Genomic DNA, 27,960 nt, shown 5'->3' on the forward strand with positions numbered 1-27,960 from the left:
GAAAACGCGTCATTAATGTCCACTGTTTGAAACCATAAAAAGTCAGCAGTAGGGCTGGAAATTCAATTTGTCCGAACGTAATTCAAATCCATCCCACAAATCTTAATCCTAAAGTATGTTTAATCTGTTGCATCACTTTAGTGTTAAACGTTACTGTCAGATGGTTGTATTTTACAGATTTTGCCAGGAAAGAGCACAGAAGCCCAGTTTACTGACAATACATCTGGGCATGCCAGGGGTGTTGGACAGATAGAACTTCCGATTAATATTGACATACTTCAGCATTTGAAATCTATTACTGAGCAGTTATAATCCATCGAATCACTTTCAAACTTGTAAATATCTACAATCTTTGTTCATTGGCTGAACTATTTTCGTTTAAAAATGTCTTGTGATTGGCATGTGAGAAAAAACACTTATCTTGAAACATTCCCAAAGGAAGTGTAGTTTGTTTTGTCGAGTGTCACTACAGTATAACTGGACAAAAGTAAGAGAAAAAACAAAAGCTCCGTAGAAAACCAAAACTTTGTGAGATGTCAACGACAACATCTCCCTGTCGCCTCTGACCGTCGATGAACCCATTCACACTTTTCCATCTATCATCACCTCGGTGTCGCTTCCAAAATGAGTCATCCGTGTGGGCTTAAATTGGCCAAGGACAGCTGAGATGAAAGATATCCCATAATGAGGTTTCTCCCTTAGGAATCAATGTGTAGCTTTGTCTCGGGGGGCACTGAAGGTTGTCTTTAAAAATCAGTCTACTGCAGGGTCCTGGCCTGAACAGCCGGCCTATCTATCACCTTGCCATCTTGTTGATGGGGGAAAGGGGGTTTATACAGTCACAAAGGACAGTGTTGTTCAAACTTTTGAATACATTAAAGCGGTAGCTGGATACTGTAAGTGACGCTTTGTGCGACAGACTTGTCACGCTGTGTCTTCTACGGGCGTTGCGTATTACCCCCCCGATCATTGCACTGCATAATCAAATTGCCCTTTGGGAATCAGATGACTTTGTGTCTGAGGGAGATAATGCCGAATATGATGATGAGCTAAACCAGGCTTGACCTTGTGTGTCGGTGTAATCATCCCTGGATTGATATGAATCTGTAACATCAAGGATAAGTCCTCACTGCGTTGGACAGCTGAGAGCAAAGAGTGCAAATCTATAATCGTTCACATGTTTACACAGTTTTATTTTGGCTAACCCTTAGACTGTAGTTACATAGCCAATTAGTATCTAAGTTTTAATTGAGTAGTTGAAGAAGTTGTGTAGTAGAACTTGGCTGGGAGAGCAAATGGAGGGTGAATCGAATGTGAATCTCTAATTGGATTGTGTAGATGGTTTGAATCTAAAACGTTTTTCTTTCTTCTACTTTCTCCCCTTCTCTGCAGTCCGTCTGCTTTGAGGCCAGGCAGCTGTGTTGGGCACCGGGTGTGGATCCTGCTGGCCATGACCCATCTCACCCTGGACTTCTCTGTGTGCAGCCCCCTCAATCAGGGTACGGGGGTCAAACTCACGCCTAAATCGGTGCCACGCTCTCGACCTCACTGGCAGCCGCTCTGGGACACGCCCAACAAGCTCCACTGGAGAACAGTGAGCCCATTGGCCCGTCGTCTCCTCAACCCTATCCCTCCACCCCAAGACAGCAGGGCAGGGGTAGGGCCTAAAGTCAAGAGTCAAAAGCATCGGAAGCCAGCACATAAAGGACAAGCTGCGTGTAAGGAGTGCCGGTTGAGAAACTCTCAAATGGAGAGTGGTGATCCTTTGGCTGTAATAGCGGAAGCTCCAGCAGCTTTATCCAGCGGCAGTAGAGACGCAGTGAGGTTGTTACTTCGAGCCCGGAGGCAGCTCAAATGGGACTATGATAAGTCTCAGGAGGGCCGGACTACCACAGTGGCCGATTTTATTGACTGGGGACCCACGGGGACAGATAGCGCAGATGAAGACGGCAAACCCAACATAACGCTGTCCACCAAGGTCTCAACCACCACAGTGGCCACGACCTCTAGCACTACAACCAAGCTCCCTCAAAGGACGTTCACTGTGGTGACCACACCGGAGGCCAAGAGCATAAGCACCACCAAGGCCGCAGTCAGCTTCGGGGAGACCGTGAAACCACCAAAGCCATATGGGGACACACCAGGTAGGACACGTGAAGTGGCTCAGAAGCGAAAAAGCTAATGCTAGAAATCTTTGTTACGATATGTTAACGATGACATTTTATTGAGGGATCAAGTTTGAAAGTCTTGATGCATCATTTGGTTTTAATGTTGCTTGACAGACTCATGCCTTATCTTCAATAAAAGATACTGTGTTGTTTTAAGAAAAACAAAAGCCCAGTTTCCGTTTAAATAGAGAACATGTACCAATTCTAAATTATAAACCTGCATGGCACAGAAAAAACGTAATGGATTGATAGTAGTGCCCCAAGTGTAGGGTATCAAGAATACTGCTCCTTCGACGTCTACTGCCCTTCAAAGGAAATGTGATCTGGACTTGTGATGTGATGAGGTATCTAAGGCTATGTTAAAACTTCAAAAATATGTATTAATATGTCAAGCTTTTCTCTTTGTACGCCAATATACACACCAAGCTCCAACAGAACTAGAGTTGGAAATGTTCAGAGCAGCAACTGAATTTGATCTATTGTGTCTATTGCACAGGCAAATAAAGTAGTAGTGGGAAAAGTCAATACTTGAGAGAAAAGTTGAACAAATTCATATTAGGCAAAAGGGCACACTGGTTACAGGAGCAGTATATTCATCCCCACAGAGACCCAGGTTTCAATTTGACTTCAATCCTTCTTTTTTGGTGTTCAGAAAACAACCTTTGTTTCTACGGTAAACAGTTGGCTCTGCAGCTTCCTGCTCACAAAACTGCACAAGGTCATTTCAGCCTTAATTTGAACCCAAAAGAAGTTTCAACGTTAAAACAATGTAATTTAGTACTGCACAGACTGAATCTCTGTGGGTTCCTGCCCATTTCTTTTGGAACCCAATCAAGCCATACTTTGACTTCCTGTATTGGTACTTCCAGCTTGGTGGTGTGTTTCAACAAACACAGTTGGCACGGTTGACATGTGGGAAGCTGGTGTGGAATCACAGTTCTATGGCTGCACTACGTAATTGACGGTGGCCTCCATTTGGAGGGATGGTGTGAAAAACCTCTTGCTGGGAGAAGAGGGAGAAGAAGTTTCTGGCAACATAATGTGTTATGTAGGTAGCACTTGGCTGTTAGCTCACTCCACAGGGAAACGACATATCGATCGTTTTGCACCCCCTTTTAAAAAAAAAATGGGGGTTAATTGCAAAAAAATTATGTTAATATAAAACAAGTTTTAAAGAGAGGTTTCTCTTGCATTCTCTCATCACCTTTAAGGGAGCGGATGATGATCCACAGAATTGAATCTAATTTTAAATAATATAAAACTCCACGTTGGAGAAAAAAGCCCCTGATTGACAGACCTTCACCATACTGTGGCCCTCATGCCTGAAGTACAGTTCAGGAGCGCTAACCATTTTTATGGACAGTCCCTCTGTGCTGTGAGACCGCCTAGACTATATTATATTTACCATTTCATTAAGTCCTCGAGGAACATGGCTTTTTAAATGGACCGTACAGGTAGTAAACCGTAAGTCATGTTTAACAACTTATGAAGGAAGCACTATGCTAATTAAAGCTTTCCCATTTGGTGCATTAATATAAATGTCATAAAATTAAGCAGCTAGAACAGTAATGGTGATCAAAAGTCCTGGGCCGCCTCCTGCTCAATTACAATGGAACATGTCTTCAAACATGGAGAAATGTTAAATTCTATGTGCAGTGGAAGGCCTGCTGAAAGAAAATACCCTTAACTCTGAAAAATATGAAAATATTTATTTAAATGTATGAAGTCTTGCTATTTTAGGACTTTGCGTTTCAATTCAGCCCTCAAAACACTTTGGGATTTGCTGTTTGGAGAAATGCTGTGTCTACTGTATTTTGGGGGATTTGTGGAGCAGAACTTAAGGTGACCTTATTTTCCTTCAGAGCAGTGCTACATACTTACAAATTAAATTGGGCCAGTTACTTAAATTTGCTTGGTCATGACATTAGTCGATGCAAATGAAGGTAGTACAACAAATAAAATGTTTATTGTTTCACTTTTGAAGATAAAAAACAAGTACATTTGGTCCCCTATCCGACCAAGAAATGATAACAATTGGTATAAACAATAACCGATAACGCACTCTTTCTACCAGTATGTCCCTGCCTTCCTACGTGTTTAGTAAATGTAGCACAACATAGTTCCTGAATCTAAATAATAAGTTGAAGCACCACAAGGCTCGCTACTGGGATCATTAGCCTTTCTGGATCTCATAGTTTTGTGCTGTTTATCTTCCAAGAAAAATAAAAGCTCCTGCTTAGTCAGGAACTCTAAATGTAGGGTTAATTGCAAGTGGAATGAATACATGATGCACTATGATGACTGATAGGTGTTACTGAATGTGAAATGAAATGGCAGTATGTAATTGTCTTGTCAGCGTTCTTGTGATCCCTCTACTTTGAGATGATGGCTTGATATTGTATCCTGAAGGAAATGAGCCACCACTTTTAACTGAGAGCTGGAAATAAAAAGTCAGATTTCTCCGACCGGTTGCACCTTATTGTATCAATGAGCCAACGTTGCCTCATCAAAGCAGATGAATAGAATCACATTTCAAAGCAAAGCCCTTGTTCTTAAATGCTGCAGAAAACTTCTCCTTTTGCTTTCACAACACATTAACCTGTGTCTGCCTCATATTGGCCCCGAGGCGAGACATAATTACCACGCCGACAGCACCGCATCAGATGCTGATGAAATGAAACTATTACCGAAGGAGAGGTGCTTCACTTTGTCTCCGTCTCTTTCTTTTATCTTTCCTGCTTTGTCTTTGAAGATGTTTTTGGATACATTACATTCAAGCTAAGTCTGAATAATGCAACATTAGACAGGAAAAACTCATTCAGACGAATGATCTTAACCAGAGCACACATAACAATTTAGCTCATTGACATTTCTGTGTGTTTTGTGAGTTAATACAGGATGTATTCAGTTTCAAAAGTAATCTGTCTCTTATGGATTAATAAAGGGGATGGGTTTTGCAAACACAGGAGGACAGGTCTTTCACTTATTATATACTTTCTTACTTTGATTTAAGTATCACTCTGTTTTTTTAGAACTAGACTATGCTCATTAACAATTAACCTGAAGATTATTCTCTTGATTTGTTTTATAACATGCTAGAAAATAGTAAAGAAATGTCCCTCGTAGGTTCTTAAAGACATGATGTCTTTAAATCTCTTTTTCAAAAGGCGCAACCTCAAAGATTTTAAGTTGAATATGGACAGAGAAATGCAGCAGATTTCCATGTTTGATACTGAAAACAACATTCATGTCATTGTTTGCAAGTAAAATTACTAACACTATTTTTTGTAGATCCATTTAGTAAACACATTTGCATGACGTAATTATTTAGGATTTATTTAGCAGATTTGCCCGTCACATTGTCAAAGAAAAACAATTGTATTCACAAATGTAACAACATGGCTACCATGTGGTTTGATCAATGCAATACTAATGTGTCACAAATGCTTCTTGGTTGTAGTTACACATTGATTTTTTGCTATTGGATAGCAAGGGAAATGTTGTTTTGAAGCGCAGGATATAGCTGTAGCATGTTGGCTGCATGTTTTGATGTAAACATCCTTTTGAACAGACACTTTAGCTGGTAAATAAGCTGACATTCATCTAAATTATTCTGTAAGTTCATAACATGAAATAGTTTCTTGTGCCTCAGTAAGAACCTGCAATACCACATGTCTATCACTTTGGACAAAGGGCTCTGTGGCCGTGCTAAAAAGAGATTTTCGGGTTCTTGCCCAAACAGATTCAAGCAGTGGCGTGTAAACGTTTATCATAATAGAGGTGTATTACACTGAAAAATACATAGCTGTTCAAAGAGTGTGTATGCATAATGTATGTTTGCTTTCACACAGTATCCATCAACCAGCTGGGGGGCAAAATGCAAACAATTCATATCTCAACATTCAGGACTAAAAGTCTGTGCATGCAGGCTTTTAGTTTGTGTCTTGTCGTTCTCCAGGCGTACGCTCACTGTGCCAACTTAACCATGACAACCTTCTCAGGTGAATGATGTAAGATGTAATTATATTCGTGGCAATGCTTATACAGAACTAATTCAAGCGGGGCAGGGTGCATGCAACTCCTCCAGGTGATCTGCACCCAATGTGATGGGAGAAATCATCAAAATCATGCTCTATTAAGACTGATTAAATTCCTTGTTATTTAATAATTATAGCATCAGTGATCTGCTTTGTCTCAATCCCCTCCTTTTCTTTCTTTCTCACTCAGCGTCTCAAACAGAAAGGCCTCCACTCTTAGTAAACCTCTGGGAGAGACGAACACATCACAGCTAATTGTAATATAAAAAGCGCTGATGTGGAAATGACAGGGGGCTAATAACACGTCTGTTTTATGTGTAGAGCATTGACCAACAATGCCTCAACAACGGCAACAGCCATGATCAGAGCTCTTATGTTCTCAGGTTGTCTGTCCCGTTCTGTTGAACACAATAACTCCGCCATAAGACGTTCTTAAAATGTTGGCACAAACAGAATTATTGTTTCTATAAAAAGTAACAAACTCAAATTCAGAAAGATCCAATTCTATATATGGACTTTGTGTTTCCATTACCTATGTTAAATAGATAATGACCTGTCAGTGTTTTCTTGTACAACTACAAGTAGAACCGGCGTCGTTGATGTTTTTCAAGCCCTAGGACCCTTAAGCTAAAAGAGAGATTACGCAGGGACTGCTAACTACATACAGCTCCGGAAAAAGATTAAGAGACCACTCCAAATGTTCTCTTAATCTTTATCTCTAAATGTATTGCAGCCATTCCAGTGTCTGTTGAATTCCAACACAGAGAGAAATTGTCAGTAGTTTATAGAATACAATAAAATAATAATAATAATAATAATTTAACTCAAAGACATACCTATACATAAGAAAACAAGAGAGCATGATAAAGTGCCATAAACACTGATTTATGGTGCATACAATACTAAGCAATTAAAATAATAATACATAACTGTAACTAACTAGTTACTAGCTAACCGTTATGGATCGTGCCTCATAGTGATTTAGTGCAGATTAGCTGGCTCACATGATTAACACACACTATTGTATGTAAATAAAAATACACACAATTTATTTCTACAAAAAAACAAAACACAACAAATTATTACAAAATTTGGCGACCTTGCTGCATTTACTCCGGGGATTACATAGGGATCATGGACTACCAGATAAAACCCAATAGATTATAACATACAGCCGCGGAAAACAATAAGAGACCACTTCAGCATTATCATTTTCTCTTGTTGTATTATTTATAGGTATGTCTTTGAATTTTTTTGTATTTAATTCTATAAACTACTGACACTTTTCCTCTATGTTGGAATTCAACCGACACTGCAATGGCTGCCACACATGTAGAGATAAAGATTTAAGGAACATTTGGAGTGGTCTCTTAATTTATTCTGGAGCTGTATTTCTTTCAAACCAATACAACTTAGAATAACATATACATAGCTCCTCCCATGCTCGTAGTAGTGTCCTGAGCTAAGTGGTTGGGAGGGCTGCACATGTTTTAGCAACTACCGCTCACAATATGTATAAACCATTGCTAGTCAGGCTCTAAGGAGCTGTGAGAATACAGCGTGCACATTCACCCCTGCAATAAACTGCAAGCATGAACTGATTCACTATGAGTCACAAATACTGTAGGCAACCAGCACAAATTCAAGCCATTAGTGTGCTTTGTCTCCGCCATGTCAGGCATGTGTGTATCATGATCGTAATCATCTCGCGCTGTGTGTGGGGGTGTGAGCAAATAACTGTCAAACAGGGACGCAAGCGGTTGTTTGTGGAATGAAGCAGAGAGCAGCGGAGGATATGAGTCCAAAACGCCTCGCATCGAAGTGCTGTACATAGTGAAGACAAGTCGGTTTATAGCTCAACTTCAGTCCAATATTATTATTAATACATTCATCAAGTGATGAAGACAGTAAAGAAACATGGCGGGCAAGCCAACAGTATTTCAGAGCATGTAAAATATCCTTTTGTCTGGTAAAGTTATGACAATTTTAAAGGGACTTGTGAAGGTATATTATTTACCTCTAAGGCCTGATGATGGTCAAGCTAAGACTCACCCTTTTCCTATTCAATCTGAAGTGTGAAGCAGTCACTCAATGAGCAGAAATAAGCCACTTTATATCCACATGGACGAGCTCTGTGCTCCTTCCATTAGTTTTTCTTGTGTGACATTTTGCAGACCAGTTTGGTTTGGTTTGAACTGAGTATGACACGGCAAGTACATGACAGCTCGACACAGCTTGCCTGAGTAGCACTTATTGACGGCAGGCTATGTGCCTTTCCTCCCACTCGCTGTTGGCTTTGATGGTGCAGGACAACAAAAGGGACATCTCTTTGTTATCGCGGAACAAGTTCACACCCTCTCCCAGGACAAAGGCGATAATGTTGCTTACAATGAGTCAAAAAGCCTTCAGCAAAGACTTTGTTTCTAATGCTTTCTGTCTTGTTTAAATAAATGGATCACATTCAAAAAGCGCTTTCCCAGTCTTTATGACCCCTCAAAGCTCTTTACAAATCAGCATTCACCAATCCACATCCATTCCCACAGAATATATGGTCAGGTGGCTCAGGGAGACCAACATTCCCACACAATCACACACCATTGTCCATGCCATTGAGAGCATGAAAATGTCTTGCCCGAGGAAAAATCGACATGCGGCTGCAGGGGTTTGGAAATGAAAACATGGTTCTTCTGATTGGAGGACCACCATCTTCCTTGAACCACAGCCACTGAATAATTATAATCCATATTTTTACAATTATCATTGTTAACTGTTAGCAAGCAGGTCTTATTTAGTACAACCTTTCTGTAGTTGGGTATAATTATGTTCTCAGAGAGCGCAAATGGAATGTGGATCCTCTTCAAGATTCTAAATATTTTTCCTTGGCCCATGATACACCCAAGTTTTGTGAAAATCTGGCTGGTAGTTTTCTGTAATCCTGCTGTCAAAAGGACAAACAAACCAACAAACAGAACTGAAAACAGAACCGCCTAGGGGGAGGTAATAACACAGTGGGTAACTGGCAATAGTACTAAGTATCCATAAACACTCTAGCTGTGATAGTTAATAACTTCAACGTAATGTGTAATTTCCCGTTATGAGACATCGTGACACCATTGTGCACTCTCAGCATCATAATGTACCTCATGCATGTCTCATTGGGTGTGGAATCTGGATGCGGCGGCTCATAATGGATGCCTCCTGTTGATCCTGCTCTCACTGCGCTCTGGCCATCATACAGGAGGTGGGAGGAAACGGAGGAGGTGGCGGTGGTGGGGGGGGGGTTTACTGTAGCCGTGGTGCCTCCAGATGCTTGCTGATTGTTCCTGGTGATTGTGCTTCTAGTAACTGCGACCCCCCTCTACTCCACGCAGATGGAGCTGTCAGCTCCATTATGGATACGAGATGATTAAAACTGCAGTCAGTGAAGCCACCGCTGATAACTTAGGTCTTGTTAGACAGACTACAGAGTCACGAGGTTAAGTGTAACAGGCTTGTGGGAAGTTGGCAAAAGGTGCCACGTGTTCCTGATAGATACTGTCGTGCCTGGGAACATGTGTATTTAGGGATGTTCAAAGTAAAAGAAGTGTTTTCGAAAAAGATGAGTGCGGCAACAATTCACATCACGTTTTCAAGAGAGTGAAGAGGATGGAGGGTTAAATGATGCTTTAAATAAGTGAGTCCGTGCCCTGTAGAGCAAAGTGAGCACATGTAAAATGTATGTTAAGTGTTTTAGGATTCTATTTTTAAGTGAGCTCAGCGAACATTGTGATGCAGAATTTTGACCCTCTGAAGACCTGTAGAGGCGTACAATACAGCCTCTTCAACAGCGAGAGACGCACAGAGACGGAGAGAAACCACTTCTCCCCAACAGTTACCATGGCAATCCAATAAATTTGCCATTACTTCTCGGTATTGACTCCCAATAAAGTGGGTAAAAATGAATCTCCTTTTCTCGAGCGTTAAATCTGAACTTAAGTGCTGATGCCTGGTGACAGGCGTGCAGAGTCAACCCCCCTCTCCCTGATTTACAGAAACACCAGCCAAGAGGAGAGGAAGGGGCACGACCGAGCAGATGCTGCTTCACTTTCTGTTCCTCTGCTGCTCAGCTCTTTCTTCATGGCTTAACACATCTGCCCAAAGGAAGAGGAGTGCAGATGTTGACCGAGGATGATTTTGTTTCCGTCTATCAAAAGGCATAAACATTTTTAATACAACACCTTTGTTTTTCAAAACTAATTAAGGTTGATTTATTTGAGCTTTTCAGTGTTGTCGAGAAAAATGTGTGTTGCTTGACAGGAAAGACAAAGAGGATGATAGAGTATCCAGAAAGATTTGGACTCAGAGCCAAAACAGTGCAGGTGGTATGTCTCCCACTCCATTCACCGGCTAAACAACTTAGCCAAGCTTTGTTCGTTAAAAAATACCACCTGTCTCCGGCTTGACAGCACGCAGATTTCAGGATGGTTGATTGAAACTGCTCGGTGGCAATGCCATTTTACTCCCACCTGAAAACTGCAGTCATTTCCATTTTTCTGCTATTAAAAGGGACAGTGTGTTCTCTACTGTTCCTAATACAGGCTGACACACAAGACAAAGAGTATCCATCTTCCTGTAAAGGGGGCCATCATCTAAGCGATTTACTTGTGACCCCTTTTTTTTTGGCAATTCTAGCATTTGCTATCCAGCCTGACTCAATAATGCATCCTTGCCTTTGACACTGAGAGAAAAGGCATGTAATAGTAATTGTTTTTTATCTTTCCCTCTTCTCTCACTCTGTCCCTCTTCTTCAATAAGTGTTTTAAATGGCTTGGCGACTCAGTGGATATCAGCCTAGATTGCCACCTTGACACTGATGTTAATTGGCAACTCCTATCTATCAACGCGCCGCCATTGACGGAAGTCTTCCCGAAACCTGTCCCGCTCAGGTGCTCAGGTTGTAGAGAGGAGGGAGGCGATCCTGGAAGGGTCATGCAGCGTATTAGCGTGTATTGAGTATGCCTGTGCTGATGTTACTTTGTGGTGCGTGGGAGTTAGCGGCTCAACCTCTGTGAGCCGTAATTCTGTTTCACAAATGAGGGGCCTTTCCCACATTTTTCAGGAGCTTTTAAGCCAACGCTGTGTGGGTGTAGGCACCATTAGACCTAAATGGCTCTTGGCAATGGATGCCTGATAGGGTTTACAGGAAATACAGCATACACACACAAACAGCTAGACTGACAATAACTCCTACATACATGCATAGCAATTAAGTAGTCATTCTCTCTCCCTCATCATTCGTCCAGTATTGCCTTGTTATGGCATTGTTACTCAGAGGACAAACTGCCTGCAGTTCAGATGTTGGCACAAAATTCACTTGCAGCTGGACAAGCCAAGGTCAAAAACTGCCACATAAATAGTGGCACGTCATGGCAGAATCGCCTTTGGTTGCTAAATGTTATTGTTTTCATTTGTTCTTTTAACATGGCACTGTAAGGTATGTCTGTGTCTACCAAGCACATCATTTAGTTAATGATCTTATTGCAGGAGGCTGTCTGTTGAGGGATGTTGTTGTAGGTAAAGTTTATTCACAGAGTCTGTATGTGTTAAGGCAGGCTAGGATGATCCATTTCTGTAAGGTAAAAATAAAAATAGGAAAAAGACATTCTAAAATTTGGCACAGGTGTAAATCATAAAATGAATGATGGCTTCAGGGTCCTGGTGTTCTGCATGCCGGCTCTCTGTCATTCTGTTGTGATATTTCCACAACAGAGCCATTTTATTAGTAACATGTTTTGCTGACAGGTCACATTGTCTGCTTTCAAAAGGCCTTTGATGTTGTACTTTCAAAATAATAAAACAAGTATTGGATAAGAGAAGCAACATAACGTTCTCTGGATGTATGACTGAATAATAATGTCTTTAAAAAATAGTTAATTCTATTGCTTGGATTTAAACTAAGACCTAAGGTAGTTACTCAGGTCTGTGTTCCTCACATTCAAATGTTATTTTGGGATTACCTAGTTTCAGGAAACATTTCTTCTGGACCTGTACTAATTGCCACTTCACGTTTTAAGGAACGCGTTCAGATTTAAGTATAATCCTCACTTCTCAGGCTCTGAACTCAGGACGCTTCAGCTCTAACGCAGTATTAATATGTTTGTCCCATTGGGGGCAAGCAGCTTTAAACACACATTTTACTCATCCATCTGACTCCAAGTCCAGTTTTCACTCTCCTTGTAAAGATCTTTTGCTGTCCACCGACTTGGGCAAATACATTGCTCTATGGATGCTAGTTGCTAACTCTGTATGCTGTTTGATGCTCGTCAGGTTGCATTCAGTAGATTAGTGAGTGGTAAGACTCAACCAAACACAAAATAAATGTAATGGTGTTAAAGCTAAAAGGATTAGCTAATAAGCTAAAGTAAAGCTAAAGTGAACTGCAGTTTGTTTATAATTATTTTATGTTGCAAGTTTTTTCAACTGTAACAAGACAAACATTTCCAAATAGGGAAGTCATTTACATATCTTAAATGCACCAAGCCTGTAAATACCTACATAACATGACGTAACAATTGTAAAAAACTAGGGATGCAGCGATGCCAGATTTCTTGGCCGATGCTGATGTTAAGAATAACACATTTTCACTGTTGTTATTCCACTCTCTGCCAGGAAAACCCCCCCAAAAGTCTCTCAAAATAGTTTCAGTTTCAAAGGCTGAGCAAGTTTGTTATTATAACATCATAGTAGCTACGCTGTTAAGAAAGTATGCAGAAGCTGCAGCTCTGCCCGCTGTCAGGGGACCAGTGAGCGGAGCAAAACACACGTTTAGAATTAGACTTATCACACTTAGCTATGTTATCTACCTCTGAATCTACCTAAACTAGTTATAAATATATTTAGCTACTCTTCGCTGTAGGATCACTCATTACTGGATCAGCGAGCTGCATGAGACGTACGGGCTGTCAGGAGAGGGAGACAGGGAGAGAGGGAGAGAAGAAAAGAGAGCGCTCCGTTTATTATTCCCGTGTTATTATTCAAAGTTACTGTACACTTTGGAATAATGTAGTTCATTTACATAAGTAAATCACGTATATCTCTGTGTGAAACAATGAAATAGTCCCACACTGCCGGCATGTTGTGTTTTTGTTTTCTTGAGTTCATGTTTTTTTATAAATAAACGGACTACGGGTGCTGCAGATGTTACGACGGAGCGCAGGATAAAAAAACCAAAGCATCAGCCGATTCCGATGTCTGGCCGATGTATCGGTGCATCCTTATAAAAAACCTTTATTCAAACCGGGCATTACCTGTTTAGATCACATTTACCACACACAGAGTTTTTGTGTCCAAGCTGGGTTTCTTTCATTAAAAGCAGACGGCAAGGGGAGATTTAATTCCCCACCAAGCATTTCTTTGACATGTTCATCAAACTGTGATAGACAAGAAGGCAAAATAAAAAAAAAATCTCATTTGTTTCTCGCTGGGAGCATCAATGGGGGCTCCAAAGCTGCTGCCACAGAGGTCATAAGCTTGCTGTCCTTTATCCCTTTCTGCCCCTCTCTCTTTCTATCCATCGCCCTCTCAGCCTCTCTTTGTTTGGCAGCGATTTGACCAAACAACACCTGGTAGCTCTAAAGAAAGGTGACTGAATGTGATATTTCAACCTGACTTCAAACAGCCAGTCCAAATGTCTTTCACTCTAACTGGCAGTTGTAGATGAAAATACTGTGGATCAGAATTGTCACCCATGCCGGTATCTGCTCTGTTACCTCTGCACCCTTAAACATACTGCCAGAAAACAAGGGTACAATGTTCATGAAGGTACGGTTTGTGCTGCCGGACATTGTGTTTGAACGTTAATTTGTTTAATTAAAAGCAGTATTAGGAAATAAAACATATATGTTGCTTTTAATGGCAGCCTGAAGGAACTTTTAATGAGCAGAAATATCCTGCAACATGTAACCCAGCATCAATAAGCTGCACACAGAATGCCTGTGTTTACCAACTGAGCCGATCAAATTCCTCTGGAATAAAATGCCAGACTGTTGGGGCTGCTAAACATGCGTGTTGTGTTCACTGACATCCCACTCGCCAATCGATGCTTGCATGCACGCCATGACAGTCGGTATTAAAATCAGAACCTTTCCTTGCATGGTCAAACCAGCTTCCATTAGAAGTCGGACCTAAAGCAGTGCCATGATGTGATTTAAGCAGTTGTGTTTCTGCAGGAAAAAATCCATCAAGAGCGTCTTTTCATTTCACTTTAAAGTGCTCCCTTTCGTTGCGACTTCAATGTAAAATGAAACAATTCTCAATAGAGATCTCAGCCATTGATCAAGGTCAGGGGCGAGCTCTATTATATCTGATCTGGAACATATGTTAATTTATAGGCAAAACACTTTCAACTTAACAGTCTTGACGTCAGCCGGAGACGAGGCAGAGAGGTAGGCGAGGGACGATAGAGAGGGGATATGAGAGAAAATGCAAATGGCTTGACAGATAAGTTAATGTGCCTTTGCTCTGGCGAGGGATTCTGATTGCGCTGGGAAGGTAAGGCTACCCTGAGCCTGCCAGAGATATCATTAATCCAAGGTTGACCTGGCCTGCAGAAGTTTATTATCCAGGAGGAGGCTGTCCTGACTGCAGGCAGGCAGAGGAGAGGCTGTGTTGTTTTCCAAAATGACAGAGCAGCACTTCCTTTTGAGCCTTCCTGAAGACAAATTGGCTTGGATCAGCGGCCAGGCAGCTGGCTGAAGGAGAGGTGAGATGTATAAGGCCCACGTGGGCATTTTCATGATGACGGCCTTTTTTTTTTTTTTTCCCTCTCCTGCAGGATGTCACCTGCTGCAGTGTGTCATTGTGTCCTAGTCGCTCTCCTGCTCTATCACTCACCCCCACACATACAGTACACGACACACTAACCATACTGTACAGTGGAATAGGCTCACACTAATCCTCACTTCAGACATAAAGCATACTGGGTTTTTTTGTTTTTGTGGATTACTGTCCTCTGGCAAATGTGAGAGATCAGCACACACAGGCAGGTTAGAGTTTAAATAAGAACAATGCTTTTGTACTCTGGTCACAAAAACAATGGGAGGATGTGTAAGCTCTTTGGTCTGCATTCGTATCTGCGAGATGGGTAAAATGCAAAAAGGCTGCATTGTTTCTTATTTAAATAAAATAAATAGCATAGTTTAGTGTTGATTTAGCAAAACAAGACTATAAACCAACACACTGTTTGGGTTTAAAAACTTTAGCAAACTACTTTCACTGCACCAAAACATTGGACAGACAAGCATAAAAGGTGTTAGGGACCAAAACAGGAGATATTTCAGGGACAGTACATCAGATAAATGATATTTTCTCTATTGTTTGATGTGTGAATAGGGGATTGTTTGCTTAAAATCATTTCAAAAGGTGATACACTTGTCTGATGTTGTGGTTTCAGTTTGTTTCGTTGCTCGTAAGTGGCCAAAAACACAATTAATGGGGTTTTAAGTAGCCTAAATGATATGGTCTTCAGCCTGTATCCTCTACCCTTCCCACAGAGCTTAGAATACATTAGATGAATTTGTTTACTTTTTTCGTAATATGATCATACATATTGCTCTCACCTAACTTTTAAATAAAAAGCCTCAGAGCAACATCTACAGAAAATAATTCATGTGAGAAAAGAAAATAAAACATACATATGAATAAAACGTTCTACAAGTACTTAGAGAAAACTTGGACTTGGTTATCCATTACAGTGGGCTGCAATGTAATGGAATTATTCATATCTCTTAAATTATGAATCACAGTGGATGACAGTATCATCAATACTTACTGAAGAGCAAAATAGTTCTAGGTTGTCATCCTCTCCTTTAAAAGTGAGCTTCCCCTGGTACTTTTTTGAGTACAGCAGGTTTTAACAGCACAGAAAACTAAAGAGTGATCCTTATCCCTCCTCAAATGTAATTCTTCTGCTCTTGTGTTTACCGTCTTTTTGCAGGTTTGGCAGTTCACCAGATAATCACAATCACTGTGTCTCTCATTATGGTTATCGCAGCCTTGATCACAACTCTCGTCCTTAAAAACTGGTAGGAAAGATTCCTTTACTTTTTGGAATTTACAGTGTAACTCATCTGTAGGAATTTCCACTATGTCAGAATATCCATCGGATGATGAGAAGGGTACAAGGTATGATTTTATGTTTGTTTCTTGTCTTTGGTGCGTGTTTTTGTAGCTGTGCGCAGTCGGGAAATGGCCGCCACAATAGCCATCAGCGCAAGATCCACCAGCAGGAAGAGAGCTGCCAAAACCTGACAGACTTTACCCCGGCCCGGGTGCCCAGCAAGGTGGACATATTCACTGCCTACAATGACAGCCTGCAGTGCTCACACGAGTGCGTCCGGACTGCCGTGCCAATCTACACTGATGAGATGATCCAGCAGACGCCTGTCTACAAGACTGCTTACAATGGAAACAGGTACGCCGGCCTGATGCTGTTTAAAGCACAAGGTGGATGCACACAGGAATCATTGTTCAGTCAGCAAGCACTGGAAATTGTAAGTCCTTTCCAGAGTGATTTCTCAGCACACAACTGTTTTTTTCAGTAAAGGCATTAGAGGTTAATGGCCTGAATATTATGAAACCCCATGCTGAAGGCAAGGCAGAGCCAATTTATTTAAACTGGGTTAAGAAATCAATCTCAGTTTCCTAATATAAGTGTTTGTATGAGGGGATACATGTTCTAATAACGGGAAATTATAAAGCATTAAAGAATGACAAGCAAATTAAATAGTTGTCAACCGAATAACTGGCTACAGACACATTTTTGGAATTACAATCATTTTTCCATCCGATTTATATTCAACCCAACTTTACTGCAGTATTAGGCTCCTCGCAGTTGGGTCAATATTAGGCCTTACAATAAGGCAGTCATTTTCAGTCATTTTCTTAACGAAAATCAAGACATGTCTTTAATTTTGGATTGCTAGTATGTTTTGAGGTGGCGGTGTACTTCAAGTAGTAGAACAGGGCCCAGTTATGTTTTCCCATCCACATTCAGTTAAGTAGAATATCCGGGTCAGAACACATTTAGAGGCAGATAGGGGTGGGATTTCCCACAGAATGCAAGTGGGAAAGAAAATGCACACTTAAAAACACACATAGAGTCAGACATGTAAAATGTTAGGCCCATGATTTGCCCAATGAAAATGTTTTTGGGCACTTTTTAATAAAATGCTTAGATTCCTCACATCTTTCCCCTAGCGTGTGCTGCTACTCTCAACCGTAATCAGCGTCAGTCAGAGGCTTGTTTTCTTATCAAAGCCACACATAAATCTGTAGCCCTTAATGCTGACGTCCATTCATTCCTCGCCCATCTGCCCGACACCTGGCTGAGTGCTCAGCCCCGGCACGCTCAGGGAAACTGCACACACAAATCCCAAACTACATCAGATTTGTGTTTTGTTTACAGAGCCATTGAACTGATCCTTCTGACACCATTTCAAATGGCAGACAAGTACTGTGTATACACTTTAGAAATGCCTATACCCAAAAGTCATGAAATGTAATATTAGTAAACTGTGCTCAAAACATCTATGTTTACCCACCAAACTAATATGCGCCGCTTCAGACCGAAAGGGAGGTGTAACACAGGTGATTCATTGGTGTGTTTGCTGAGTTCAAATCGCTTCTCTGTGTGCGTGAAGATGTGTCTCTCTTTGTAAAAGAAACTCACAGGGCAAGTGGGATTTACATATGAATCCTATAAGTGTATACCTTAAACTTTTATTTATATGCAGGTCAACAATAAGCTTCCTGGAGTTTTGACTGTGTTTACTGTCTGAGTGGATAACAGTAAGAGTCATCTAAGCTGCACAGTCGCCAAAGATGGTCACACTTACTCTGAGTATCTAAATCCTGTAACAGATTCATTATACTGGCAGCGAGGGTAGGATCACTCAGCTGGTGTAAATAGTCCAAAGTGTCTGGATTTAGTCACGGAAGGATGGCTCCTTTTTTTGCATCAACGTTGCTGATTCATCCAGGAATTATTAAGTTCAAAAAAAAGTCTCAGTATGTTATTCTCTGTGAGTAGTGACACAGAGTTGACCAGTATTAGGCAACAATTATTACATAGCTACAGTTCCAAAGTCCCAGGTCCCAATCTAGCCTGTCATCATCTCTATCTCTGTGTTTCAACACTGTTAATCTCCAATAACGGCTAATAACCTTTAATAAAACAACAAAACAAAACCAAAAAGTAATTGCTTTACCTTTAAAAAAAACTTTTACATTAAAAGTAAAAAAGTAATAAGCTTCTAGGGAAAGCAGTTTAAAATGTCTGCTTTAAATTTCATATTTTAAACATACAGTGATGTAACAACTTTGACATTCAGCTAAGCGATAATGTACAGTGAGTGGGTAATTATATTCAAAAATAGACCCTGACACTGTGCTTCAGGACACCAATGTATTACACACATGTGAACGCCTCTCTGTCTTTTGTAATGATATGAATTATTAAGGATTCTAGCCTTTAATTGGCAGCAAAGGCTAATATTTCTACCTGAATCATGCACTTACTACAATCTTTTCAAGACATGACAGTATGCTTTAGAAGAATAGAAAATAAGATGCAGTAGATGCTAACCACATTTGAAGAAATCAAGTTCCCTCAGTTTATATTAAAAATGGTCGACGTATAATCCATAAACTGCTGTTGACACTAACACTTAATGTTTATTCATTATTTCCCCTTCAGAATCAATTCAGGTTAAAAGCTAACAATGGAAAAAAGAGAGCTAACTGAATGAAATGCAAATATGCCACCATTTACACTCCCATCTATCTATAACAATTTTCTCACCTCTTTACCCTACAGGCCCTCCCCCACTGAGAGACAACTGATTCCTGTGGCCTTCGTGTCAGAGAAATGGTTTGAGATCTCTTGTTGACAAGCTGAAGGCCTTCTTCACTTCCTGTGGGTGGAAGACACTTCCTGAATTCACGCTCTGGTGGGTACTGTGCCACATTTTACACACGCACAAATCCTTGCATGAGCGCCAGCCAGCTCTATACCCGTGGTAATGCTGCCCCACTTTGGGACTAGAGGGGAACTTGGCATATGTTTGTTTTAAGTGACATGACTACGCTCCTTTCAGTCGCTGCGCAGCGATGAAAAAGGGCTGAGGAATCCAGTTCAGTGCCATATCAGAGGTCTTTAGTCGAGATAAGAAACTAATTATGAACATATCAGGAATAATAAGCTATATGCTCAAAGTTAATGATTTCACTCCTCATAGCTGAAACACTTTCATTGCTATTCATGTTGCCCCTCTCCTTCCTACACCGTATTGTTTTGAACAGGAATGAAGAAGCACTTTCACTTGACTTGAGACATTATTATTTTATGCATGGTAATATATGCAAGAATGGCCTGCATTTGAAATTCAAAGCCTTGAAAGTTAAACACAAGCTCCGGCCCCACAGTGTTGCTGGGAGCCCGGGGGGAGGTGTAACGTCTGCTATTGACCCAGATTTTAAAAGGAATAGATTGCCTGCAGGTAGCATAGTGAGAGGACAGCGCCTCGCCATTGTCTGGACACACATTAGTCTCATTCTGTTCTGCTCTACACAGCATGCGCCTTATGCTGCATCCTTACAAGATCTGTTACTATGACACCGCAGACCTAATGTATTTCCTAGCCTAATGTGTACGTTTATAGTTTTCTAAACCGGGTTACCATTGTGACTGATTTAGGAAATGGATACCAACAATCCTTAACATATAGGGGTGTAACAGAACTAAATTATTAGTTTTTTTGTACCTCAATTTTTGGGTCATGGTTTGCATATTTGTATTGTATTTGACTACAATGGGAAAACTAAAAAATGCTAACATCACTAAGTAGTTGACCAATCACAACAGAGCTGGTCAACTAACCAATCAGAGCAGACTGGACTCTGGTTAGAGACAGAGGGTAATAAGAGGGACTGCAGCATAGGCAGTATGAGAAAAATAAAGAGCTTATTGAACATTAAAACATGGAGACATGTCACATAGAGGCACAAAACATTAATATGAACCATGAAATGAGCATAATAGGGCCCCTTAAAGACATTTAAATACTCATAATAAAAAGACAACAACAAACATTTACGTTAATGAAATTTGAAGGGTCTGACCTCAACTGGGCTTTATACTGCGTAGAACAAACTTAGTAAATGCACATTTAAAGGAATATTTGACGACGTCGAGCAGCTTTAATTCAGGATGTCTACAATGAATTGTATTGCCATATACACAGCAATTAACACTCCACACACACAATTAGGAAGTCTGCCTGTTTTAAATGTCCTATCTGTGTTGCAATGTTTGTTTTTTGTGCCAGTCTTACATTAAGAATAATTGTGGTTTTGTTTTCCACAGGATCCAGTTGGAAACACACAAAACAGCTTCTTTTGTAAAATAGTGCGATCACTCTTTGGACACTGGTGAAGATATTTATTTTTCTAGAGATGACAAGCAGAGCAGCAACAACGCTGCCACTCAATATTTCCAGGAACGTACAGTCATTTAGATATAGATTATATATAGGTATATTTACAGGATGTGTGGGACTTTTGGACGTCACAGATGTCTCAAGGAAAACATTTGACATTTGAAAAGAAACCCAAGGAGCTGCTGTGGGTGGAAGAGGAACTGTAATTCTGAACAATGTGCCAATAATGCCACTATGTGCCACAACCTGGATAGAAGGAAGTTTCAACAACAACTGATGGACTAAACAAAGAGCGCTATATTAACCCTGTATCGACTCCAACTACTTTTTTTGTGTTTTTTTTTTTTAAAGAAATGTGAAAATTAAAAACGCTACAAATGTATTTGAATATGTTTTGAAATAGTTTTAAGATATATGTCGAAAAAGACACTCAAAAGATATTTATATGAAGCACTATTCTATTAGTTTGGGAAGAGAGGAGGGAAAAAAGAAACGGTATATGCTTTAGCAAACAAAACATGGTTTCTATAGGTCCCATTTTAAAAACAGAATAGTTAGTAGTCTATTTTTTTACACAGTAGATTCTAACGGTGTAGGTCCCTAGCACCTGGGATTCAGTGCTGTTAATTAAATACCCGAACAGAGATTAGGAGAAAGAGAAATCATATGAATACACCTCGTGCAAGCCAACCAAACGCCCGCTCCAATTGCTTATTATGTAAGATTTTTACCTGATTTGGCTTAATGGAAAAACGGACAAAAGGATTCTGTGGTAAAAGAACAAATCCCATAGCAGCAAATTCATGAATAGCTAGAGTAAGTACAGCCACAACAGACTGCATGGAGCTGGGCAGGACATTCATACTGCCTCAGGTCTGTCTAGCTCTCTTGCACACTTTATGTTGGTCTCAGTTTCAGCAGCTGTTTGGGATACATTGTAATGAACCGTTATTATTTAAAAAGGGAAGATTTAGGGTGGAATAGATTCAATTTGAGCCTTTAAATTCAATTTGCATAAAAGGGGAAGAGATTGAAAAATGAGTCTGTCCACAGAGACTAAATGATCATTCCCACGCAATCCCCAAGACTAACTTTTGATAAAGTTTTTTATGAAGCCTAAAAAAGTCTGTATTAAAGTCGGAAAGTCATGACGAACACGAACCAATTTGTAATTGATGGGACATAAAATTATCCTCCCGTTTTCAAATGAGAGTGTCGCTCAGGATCAAATGATCTACGTCGTCGGTTTTAAACCCTAGAAAGGGAAGAATTCCCTCGTCAAAATGTGTGCTAGGGGTGAGTTAAATCTCTCCAGTCAAAACTTTATGGCAATATTTCCATCAAATCTGAATTTGCTATTACAGCCAAGAAGTCGGGGGTTGTGCACACGTTTAAATTTAGGCTGTAGGAAGCAGAGCGCAAACACAATACGAGTAAGAAGTTCATTTTGTCCTCTCAATCCCAAAACACTCTGTCAGTGTATTGTTGAAGTAAGAGGATTATGACAAGCCAATCAGCCAATACCAAATTGCTTTAAACTATCTCTTATGTCAAGGTTAGGGGACCCCTTGGTCGGGAAAGACAGTAAATCTCTCCTGAGAGCTTTCCAGCCCCAATAATTTTATTATCGACCTCAAGCTCTGACAGACCGATTACCTTTGTGCTACAAAAGCTCTTGAGGAAACCACCTTTGAATCTACCTTTCATTGTGCTGTGGGTTTGTACAAAGCACAAATACAATTCAGAAATTGTAAACGTTTCTTGGTTGCAGACAGCAATATGTACAGATTAAGGCATTGGTTTTATTGCGCGACGACAGCGGATCTCCCGTAATTCTCTCGGGTTGTTTCAAGGCTCACCTCCTTAAAGAATTCAAGGTTGTCCGGTGAGATCAGTATCTGTAAATGTGAGCCATTCAGGATGTGCCAACACGGCCTGGGATAAACACTGTGGTGCAAAACTCACGATTTTTGCCCATTCACAACATGAAAACCACTCTCATGAATGACCCATACCAATTCAGCCTCACGTGTGTGTGTCAGGCTGCGGAGTTGCTTCTTTGACATAACATATATTTTTTTGAATGAAGAGTGCTATCTTACTAGTCAGAGGGTTACGAAAACTTACTGTATATTATACACGTGTAAATGTATTTTCTATATATTTGCTTCTATTTGTGTACAGGTGTGTTCTATTTTTCAGGACCTTCCCGTTTCTGGGAAGGTTTTCAGCTAGGTTGGGGATAGTGTCTTTGTTTACATGTGTAACTACAGTATTTCTTTTAAAAACACAAAACTAACCTTGTGCCAAGCTTCCTACCTGCACTTTCAAGCAGTACCTGTATTATATCTTTAGCTAATCAGTATAATACTTCAGTAGACGCTGCAACAGTTCAGAGGCTGGGGAGTGATTTCCAGGAGGAATGTCTGAAAGTACTGAAGGATTCGAAGAGTTGTCGTGACTATATCTTGGGTTGTGCTGCATTCACGGTTGGCTGGGAAACCAATGACTTTCTGTTCTTATAATTTCTACATAAATTCTAATATTGAGTGTTTCATCACATACAAAAAAAACAAACAGTGTTAATCCAACAGTAGCTGCCAAGAAACCAACTAAACTTGATGTTACATTCATTTGTCATATTTTATATTTGTATATATATATTGCTACAACTGCCCCATTAAATGTAGGATTTGCCACATTCTTGTCGTGACTGCAAAAAATATATAGCATATTTGAGTTTATGAAATGATCACGGAAAGATGTTTAAAGAAAGAATTGTGAAACGAACATTAACCTGTTAGAAATGCATTACATGAGTAGCGCACAATTTTCAACATTTTAAAGTGTAGGCCTAATTTGGGTTTATTTTGACTTACTTTCAGCCTTCAATTTCACTGGCCTTGTCAGTCAACACTCTGGTGCCAATGCAAACATGTATTTGATAGATTACCATGTAAGTATCATTTAGCTCAAAACACTGTGTGCTCACAGATCTGCTGGCATAGCTGTCCAGTCTTAGGAATAGCGACCAAAGAAAAACTTCCAGACAAACAGTTGTGGTAACTAGGAACACTTCAACTGTGCTAAAATGAAGTCCAAAGGGATTAAGAAGCGTAAAACTGAACAAACCAAACCGAGCTGAGAAGTCGCAAAACTGCAGTCAAATGAATGGTCACTTATTCAAATGTAACCCAATTTAAGAACCCCCCAAACCAGCCTGGAATGAATTTATCAGACGGTGGCGTCACAGCTAACATGGTGACCGCCGGAGCTACCCAGTTTGAGCTTTACAACAGCTCTTTAGAAACCTATGGGAAACGATACGGATATATTTATACAGTAAGAATGGAAAATACGGATAGTCAAGGCTACTCGTGTAGTCTGAAAACTAAGGCTAACCGCAGGGTTTGCATTGTCGCTGATTTCCAAGATCTTAAAATTGAACTTAGTGAACACAAAGTTGTTATTACTGACTGACCAAAAGGAGGTAAGAGAACAACACCCAAGTTTTTATAAACACAAATTATGCTTAAAGCTTACGTAATGAACATTGCAATCTCTTTCATCAAAAATGATGCTTGTGGTTACCAAGTTGGTCTCAAATTGTGACAGTCAATGTGACATTGAAAATGGTCGAAATGTTATAACAAGTCATTGATGATTATGTGAGACTGCTCTCTCATTCTAACCAGCTACTAAATCTGATATAACTGAGAAACTTGTACATTTGGGATGCATTTCTGTGGTTCATACTGTGTGGTAAAAGGTTAGAGGGTTTTACTTCAGCTAGCCTTGAAAAGCATGTTTGCATTGGTAGCAACACTCATTAAAACCACAGGGAGCTGCCGGCTAAAAGCAATTCACTTTGCATTCCTGAAGGACTTTTGGACAAGGAAAGAAATAACTTCAAGCTATGAAACATATTTTAAAACAGGTTATCAGTAGAACTAGGCATACATCCCCCTTCCTGCTTTTTACCTCTGTCTGAAATCAAACTGATATGGTAAGGAAATGCCTTACTGCTTTCTTGCCTTTTCAGTTTATATTTCAGGATAGCTGATGAGAGCGATTTATTATAGCTAAGAGGGATGAAAATGATTCCACTCGGCTGGTCAGATTTGATTCAGGAAACATTTTCTAAGAGTAGTGCTGGCAAAGGCAGGGGGAAGGGTGCTTGTATAAAAAAAGAGTCTTAAACAGACACCAAAGACTAGACATGCCTTTTTCACAACGAATGAATATTTCGCGACTCCCGTTTCTGTCTCTTCAGCAGCCCGTGATACCTTTGCTCCCTTCAGCACAAACAAGCTATCAATCAGCCAGGGTTTACCTGTCAAGATGAAGGATGTGCCGCGCACTCATTTGCAAGGACTGTGATTCCTGTTTGCATGTCAGACATACAGAGAGGAACCTATTGACATATGGTTTTGAATTAGATATTGGCTGAACATCTCCAAGGCCAAGGTTTGTTTGATTTGCATATCATGGGAAGCGTTCCCAAGAGGAGAGAAATCAATGTTTAGACTCAGCTGGCCTTGGGGTGTCTGATTATGGTACAAACATGTCGGCATTAATGTTACATGGTGGTGAATTTCATTTAAAACAGAAGTCAATAGGTCGCTCAAACAGCAGGGAGAGAAATACTTGTTCTGACGACAAAAAAGGAAAAAGTTTATCTTTACAAGCCGAGATATGTATCCTGCTAAATCCATTTGTCAGAAAACTGCATCTCCTCACTCCGCTTCTCCTTATTGTTTCAGAAAAATCACGTACTGTGCGCTTACTGTAAAGCGGAGGGCTCCGACACTCCTTTGGGTCATGTTTTCACTTTTCTATTCAAAAAAGCTAAGGCGCTGTCAGTGCGTATCAATCATATAATAATCCACACTCTGGTTGCAACATCTCAATTCCAGCTGTGTGACCCAAATCTGACAGATTTGACATTGTACAATGCCTTCAGAACAGAGAGTTAGCCTGGAATGAGTAACACCGCAAGGAAATAGATCCATTGCTCCATGAGTTGATCAAAAAATAAATAAAACACTCATACAAACACTTTCAATCTTCAGGGCTGAGGAAGTTGTACAGGTCTTTTTTTCTCCTTTTTTTGGGATGGGAGGGAGGTCTTTTGACATGTGGGCACACAAGTGGTCTGTTCATCGAAGCCGACTTACAATCACTATCCATCCCCACCATGAAGAAGCTGATTCGAGTTGTGTTGTCGCCATAAAAATGAAGAGTTTGTACTTTGTGACTCTTAAGATTTTTTATATTTGTGTTTAATATATCAATGAGTACCTCTGTTAACTTTTGTATAAGACCTATAGTATAAACACACACACATGCACACACAACACACCTCCACAAAAGGGACTCCAGTCTGTCTCTGTGACGGCTAAATGTTGTGTACATTTTATTTTGTGTCCTATGAACCACATCTTCCTTTTGTAGTTATTGGTAAACGTTTCGATTTCCAAGTGACTTTGATTTGGTTACTCTTGTACTACTAAGCTCTGTATTTGCAAGCACTGTAAATGCGATTCTCATTGGATTCGTCCTCTGTACATTTAGTACTCTGATGTTGCTATTAATAAAATGTAAAACACAGGCTTATGCTATAAGGAGTTTCTTTGTGTGACACAGAAGGGCGTGTGAGACAGCAATCTGGGCAAACAGCACAAAATACTAATATTTGAATATGAAAACAAGCTGTGTTCTGTATGCGTTTGTCAAAGCTAATGGCATGCTAATTTTAGGGTCGCTATACTCAGTTAGCCATTTAAACAATAATTAATTATGTGAAGTTTAACCTTAGAATGAGAATCAGAAACAGTATATGCTGTAAGTAGGTGAACATTTATAAATAGGAAATAAAAGATGTAATAAAATAAAATAGTACATAACCATAATGAAAAAAGCAGCAGTATAATAAAAGCAAGTCAAAAAGTATCAGTAGTAACGGAAATAAATACTAACAACTATATATTGCAAGATACCATGGACAAAATAGATATAGATAGATAATATACCTTCATGTAATTATTAACAAATCAAACTCTTATCTCAGCCTATTGCCTTAAATTTAACATCCGCTAGTAGAGAGTAAGTCATGTTGACCAATAAACACACCATCTTAAGATAAAGCTATGCTCTCCAGATAAATAGAAAAGACTTCTTAAAGGATAAAGGACCACCTACACCAAGGGCGAGAACTATAAGTAAAAAACTGAGGTGGAAGGCGATTTGATGAAAGATAGAAACCCCAAACAGCCAATCAAAATCCACCAGCAAAGCAGGGGCTACTTTTCTATTGTTTTCCTTTTCTTACTAGTTCTTTACTGAATAATAAAATAGTCCAATGCAAAAGATAAATAAAGTGCTTATGAATATATAAATATTGATCTGCTACAAAATGCGAAAATATTGGGTCGAAAATTACTCGTAAATTAAAGTTTTACCTTAGAAATACTGCAACACGGTTTTAGCGGCTGATGGGGTCCCTCATCATCAGCTGTTTCTCTTCATTTTTATTACAACCATGCTCTTATTTACTAGTTTTGGCCATCATTCATATCGTAACAATTACAGAGAAACCTGCTGGGATCTAGGAACAAGGCGTCCTCACTATAAAGACAACCTGAGACATTGTAAACAAGCCATAAACCACTTTATGTGGCGCTTTAACCTCAACACATCATTATGTTTTTCATAATAAAAAGTATAATTTAATGATATTATATTGCAACATAATACCAGCTTAGTTGGAAAATCCTGGCTATGAAACATTGTTTAAAAATACATTTTGCCGAAAATATGACACCATGCTATGTTACTGTCAATATTAGGATGGTCATTAGGATTCAGTTTAGGCTTTAATGCACTATTTATTTTTTAAATGACAAATATACCTTGCTCTGTCTGGATAGAAAGCTCCAAAATGAGCAGTGACATGTTTGTAGGGAGGACCATAAGTGCTGCAAATGGTATTTTTCTACCTGATTAAAGTGTGAAATGTCTTTTCAGCTGGCTTTTCTTCCTATCAGGAGCAGTCAGCCATTAATAATAACATTGATTAAAGCTATTTGTGCACTGCCCCTGTCTGTTTAGTATTCGCTTCACAATGGGTTTGAAGGCTGGGTGGCCTATTTAGCATTCGCTCAAAATTACGACCTGATCCTCCCAGCTCGCATCGAAACGCCACTGGCATCTATAGCACCAAGTTATACCTTTCATCAGTGTTGTGCCAGTTCACAGCTTTTCTGAACTAGTTCAAGTTCA

General features: G+C 39.9%; 1 protein-coding gene across 2 annotated transcripts in view; it reads left to right on the forward strand.

The window, feature by feature from the left end:
* ajap1 (adherens junctions associated protein 1) overlaps positions 1 to 26,273 on the forward strand; it is a 48,366-nt gene extending 22,093 nt beyond the window's left edge. Inside the window, exons 2-6 of one of the 2 annotated variants that reach the window (XR_010168100.1) lie at positions 1,393 to 2,144; positions 16,179 to 16,266; positions 16,413 to 16,655; positions 19,059 to 19,191; positions 20,607 to 26,273. Coding sequence is in view for 1 of the 2 variants with exons in the window: in XM_063909596.1 (XP_063765666.1) it covers positions 1,393 to 2,144; positions 16,179 to 16,266; positions 16,413 to 16,655; positions 19,059 to 19,131 (1,156 nt within the window). In the remaining variant the exon portion in view is untranslated. Of the gene's footprint in view, positions 1 to 1,392; positions 2,145 to 16,178; positions 16,267 to 16,412; positions 16,656 to 19,058; positions 19,285 to 20,606 lie in introns of those variants that run through there. The other variant, XM_063909596.1, reaches the window with a different exon arrangement.
* Positions 26,274 to 27,960: the final 1,687 nt, after the last annotated feature.

This window comes from Eleginops maclovinus, chromosome 1 (assembly GCF_036324505.1).
Source record: "Eleginops maclovinus isolate JMC-PN-2008 ecotype Puerto Natales chromosome 1, JC_Emac_rtc_rv5, whole genome shotgun sequence".
Taxonomy (NCBI): Eukaryota; Metazoa; Chordata; class Actinopteri; order Perciformes; family Eleginopidae; genus Eleginops; species Eleginops maclovinus.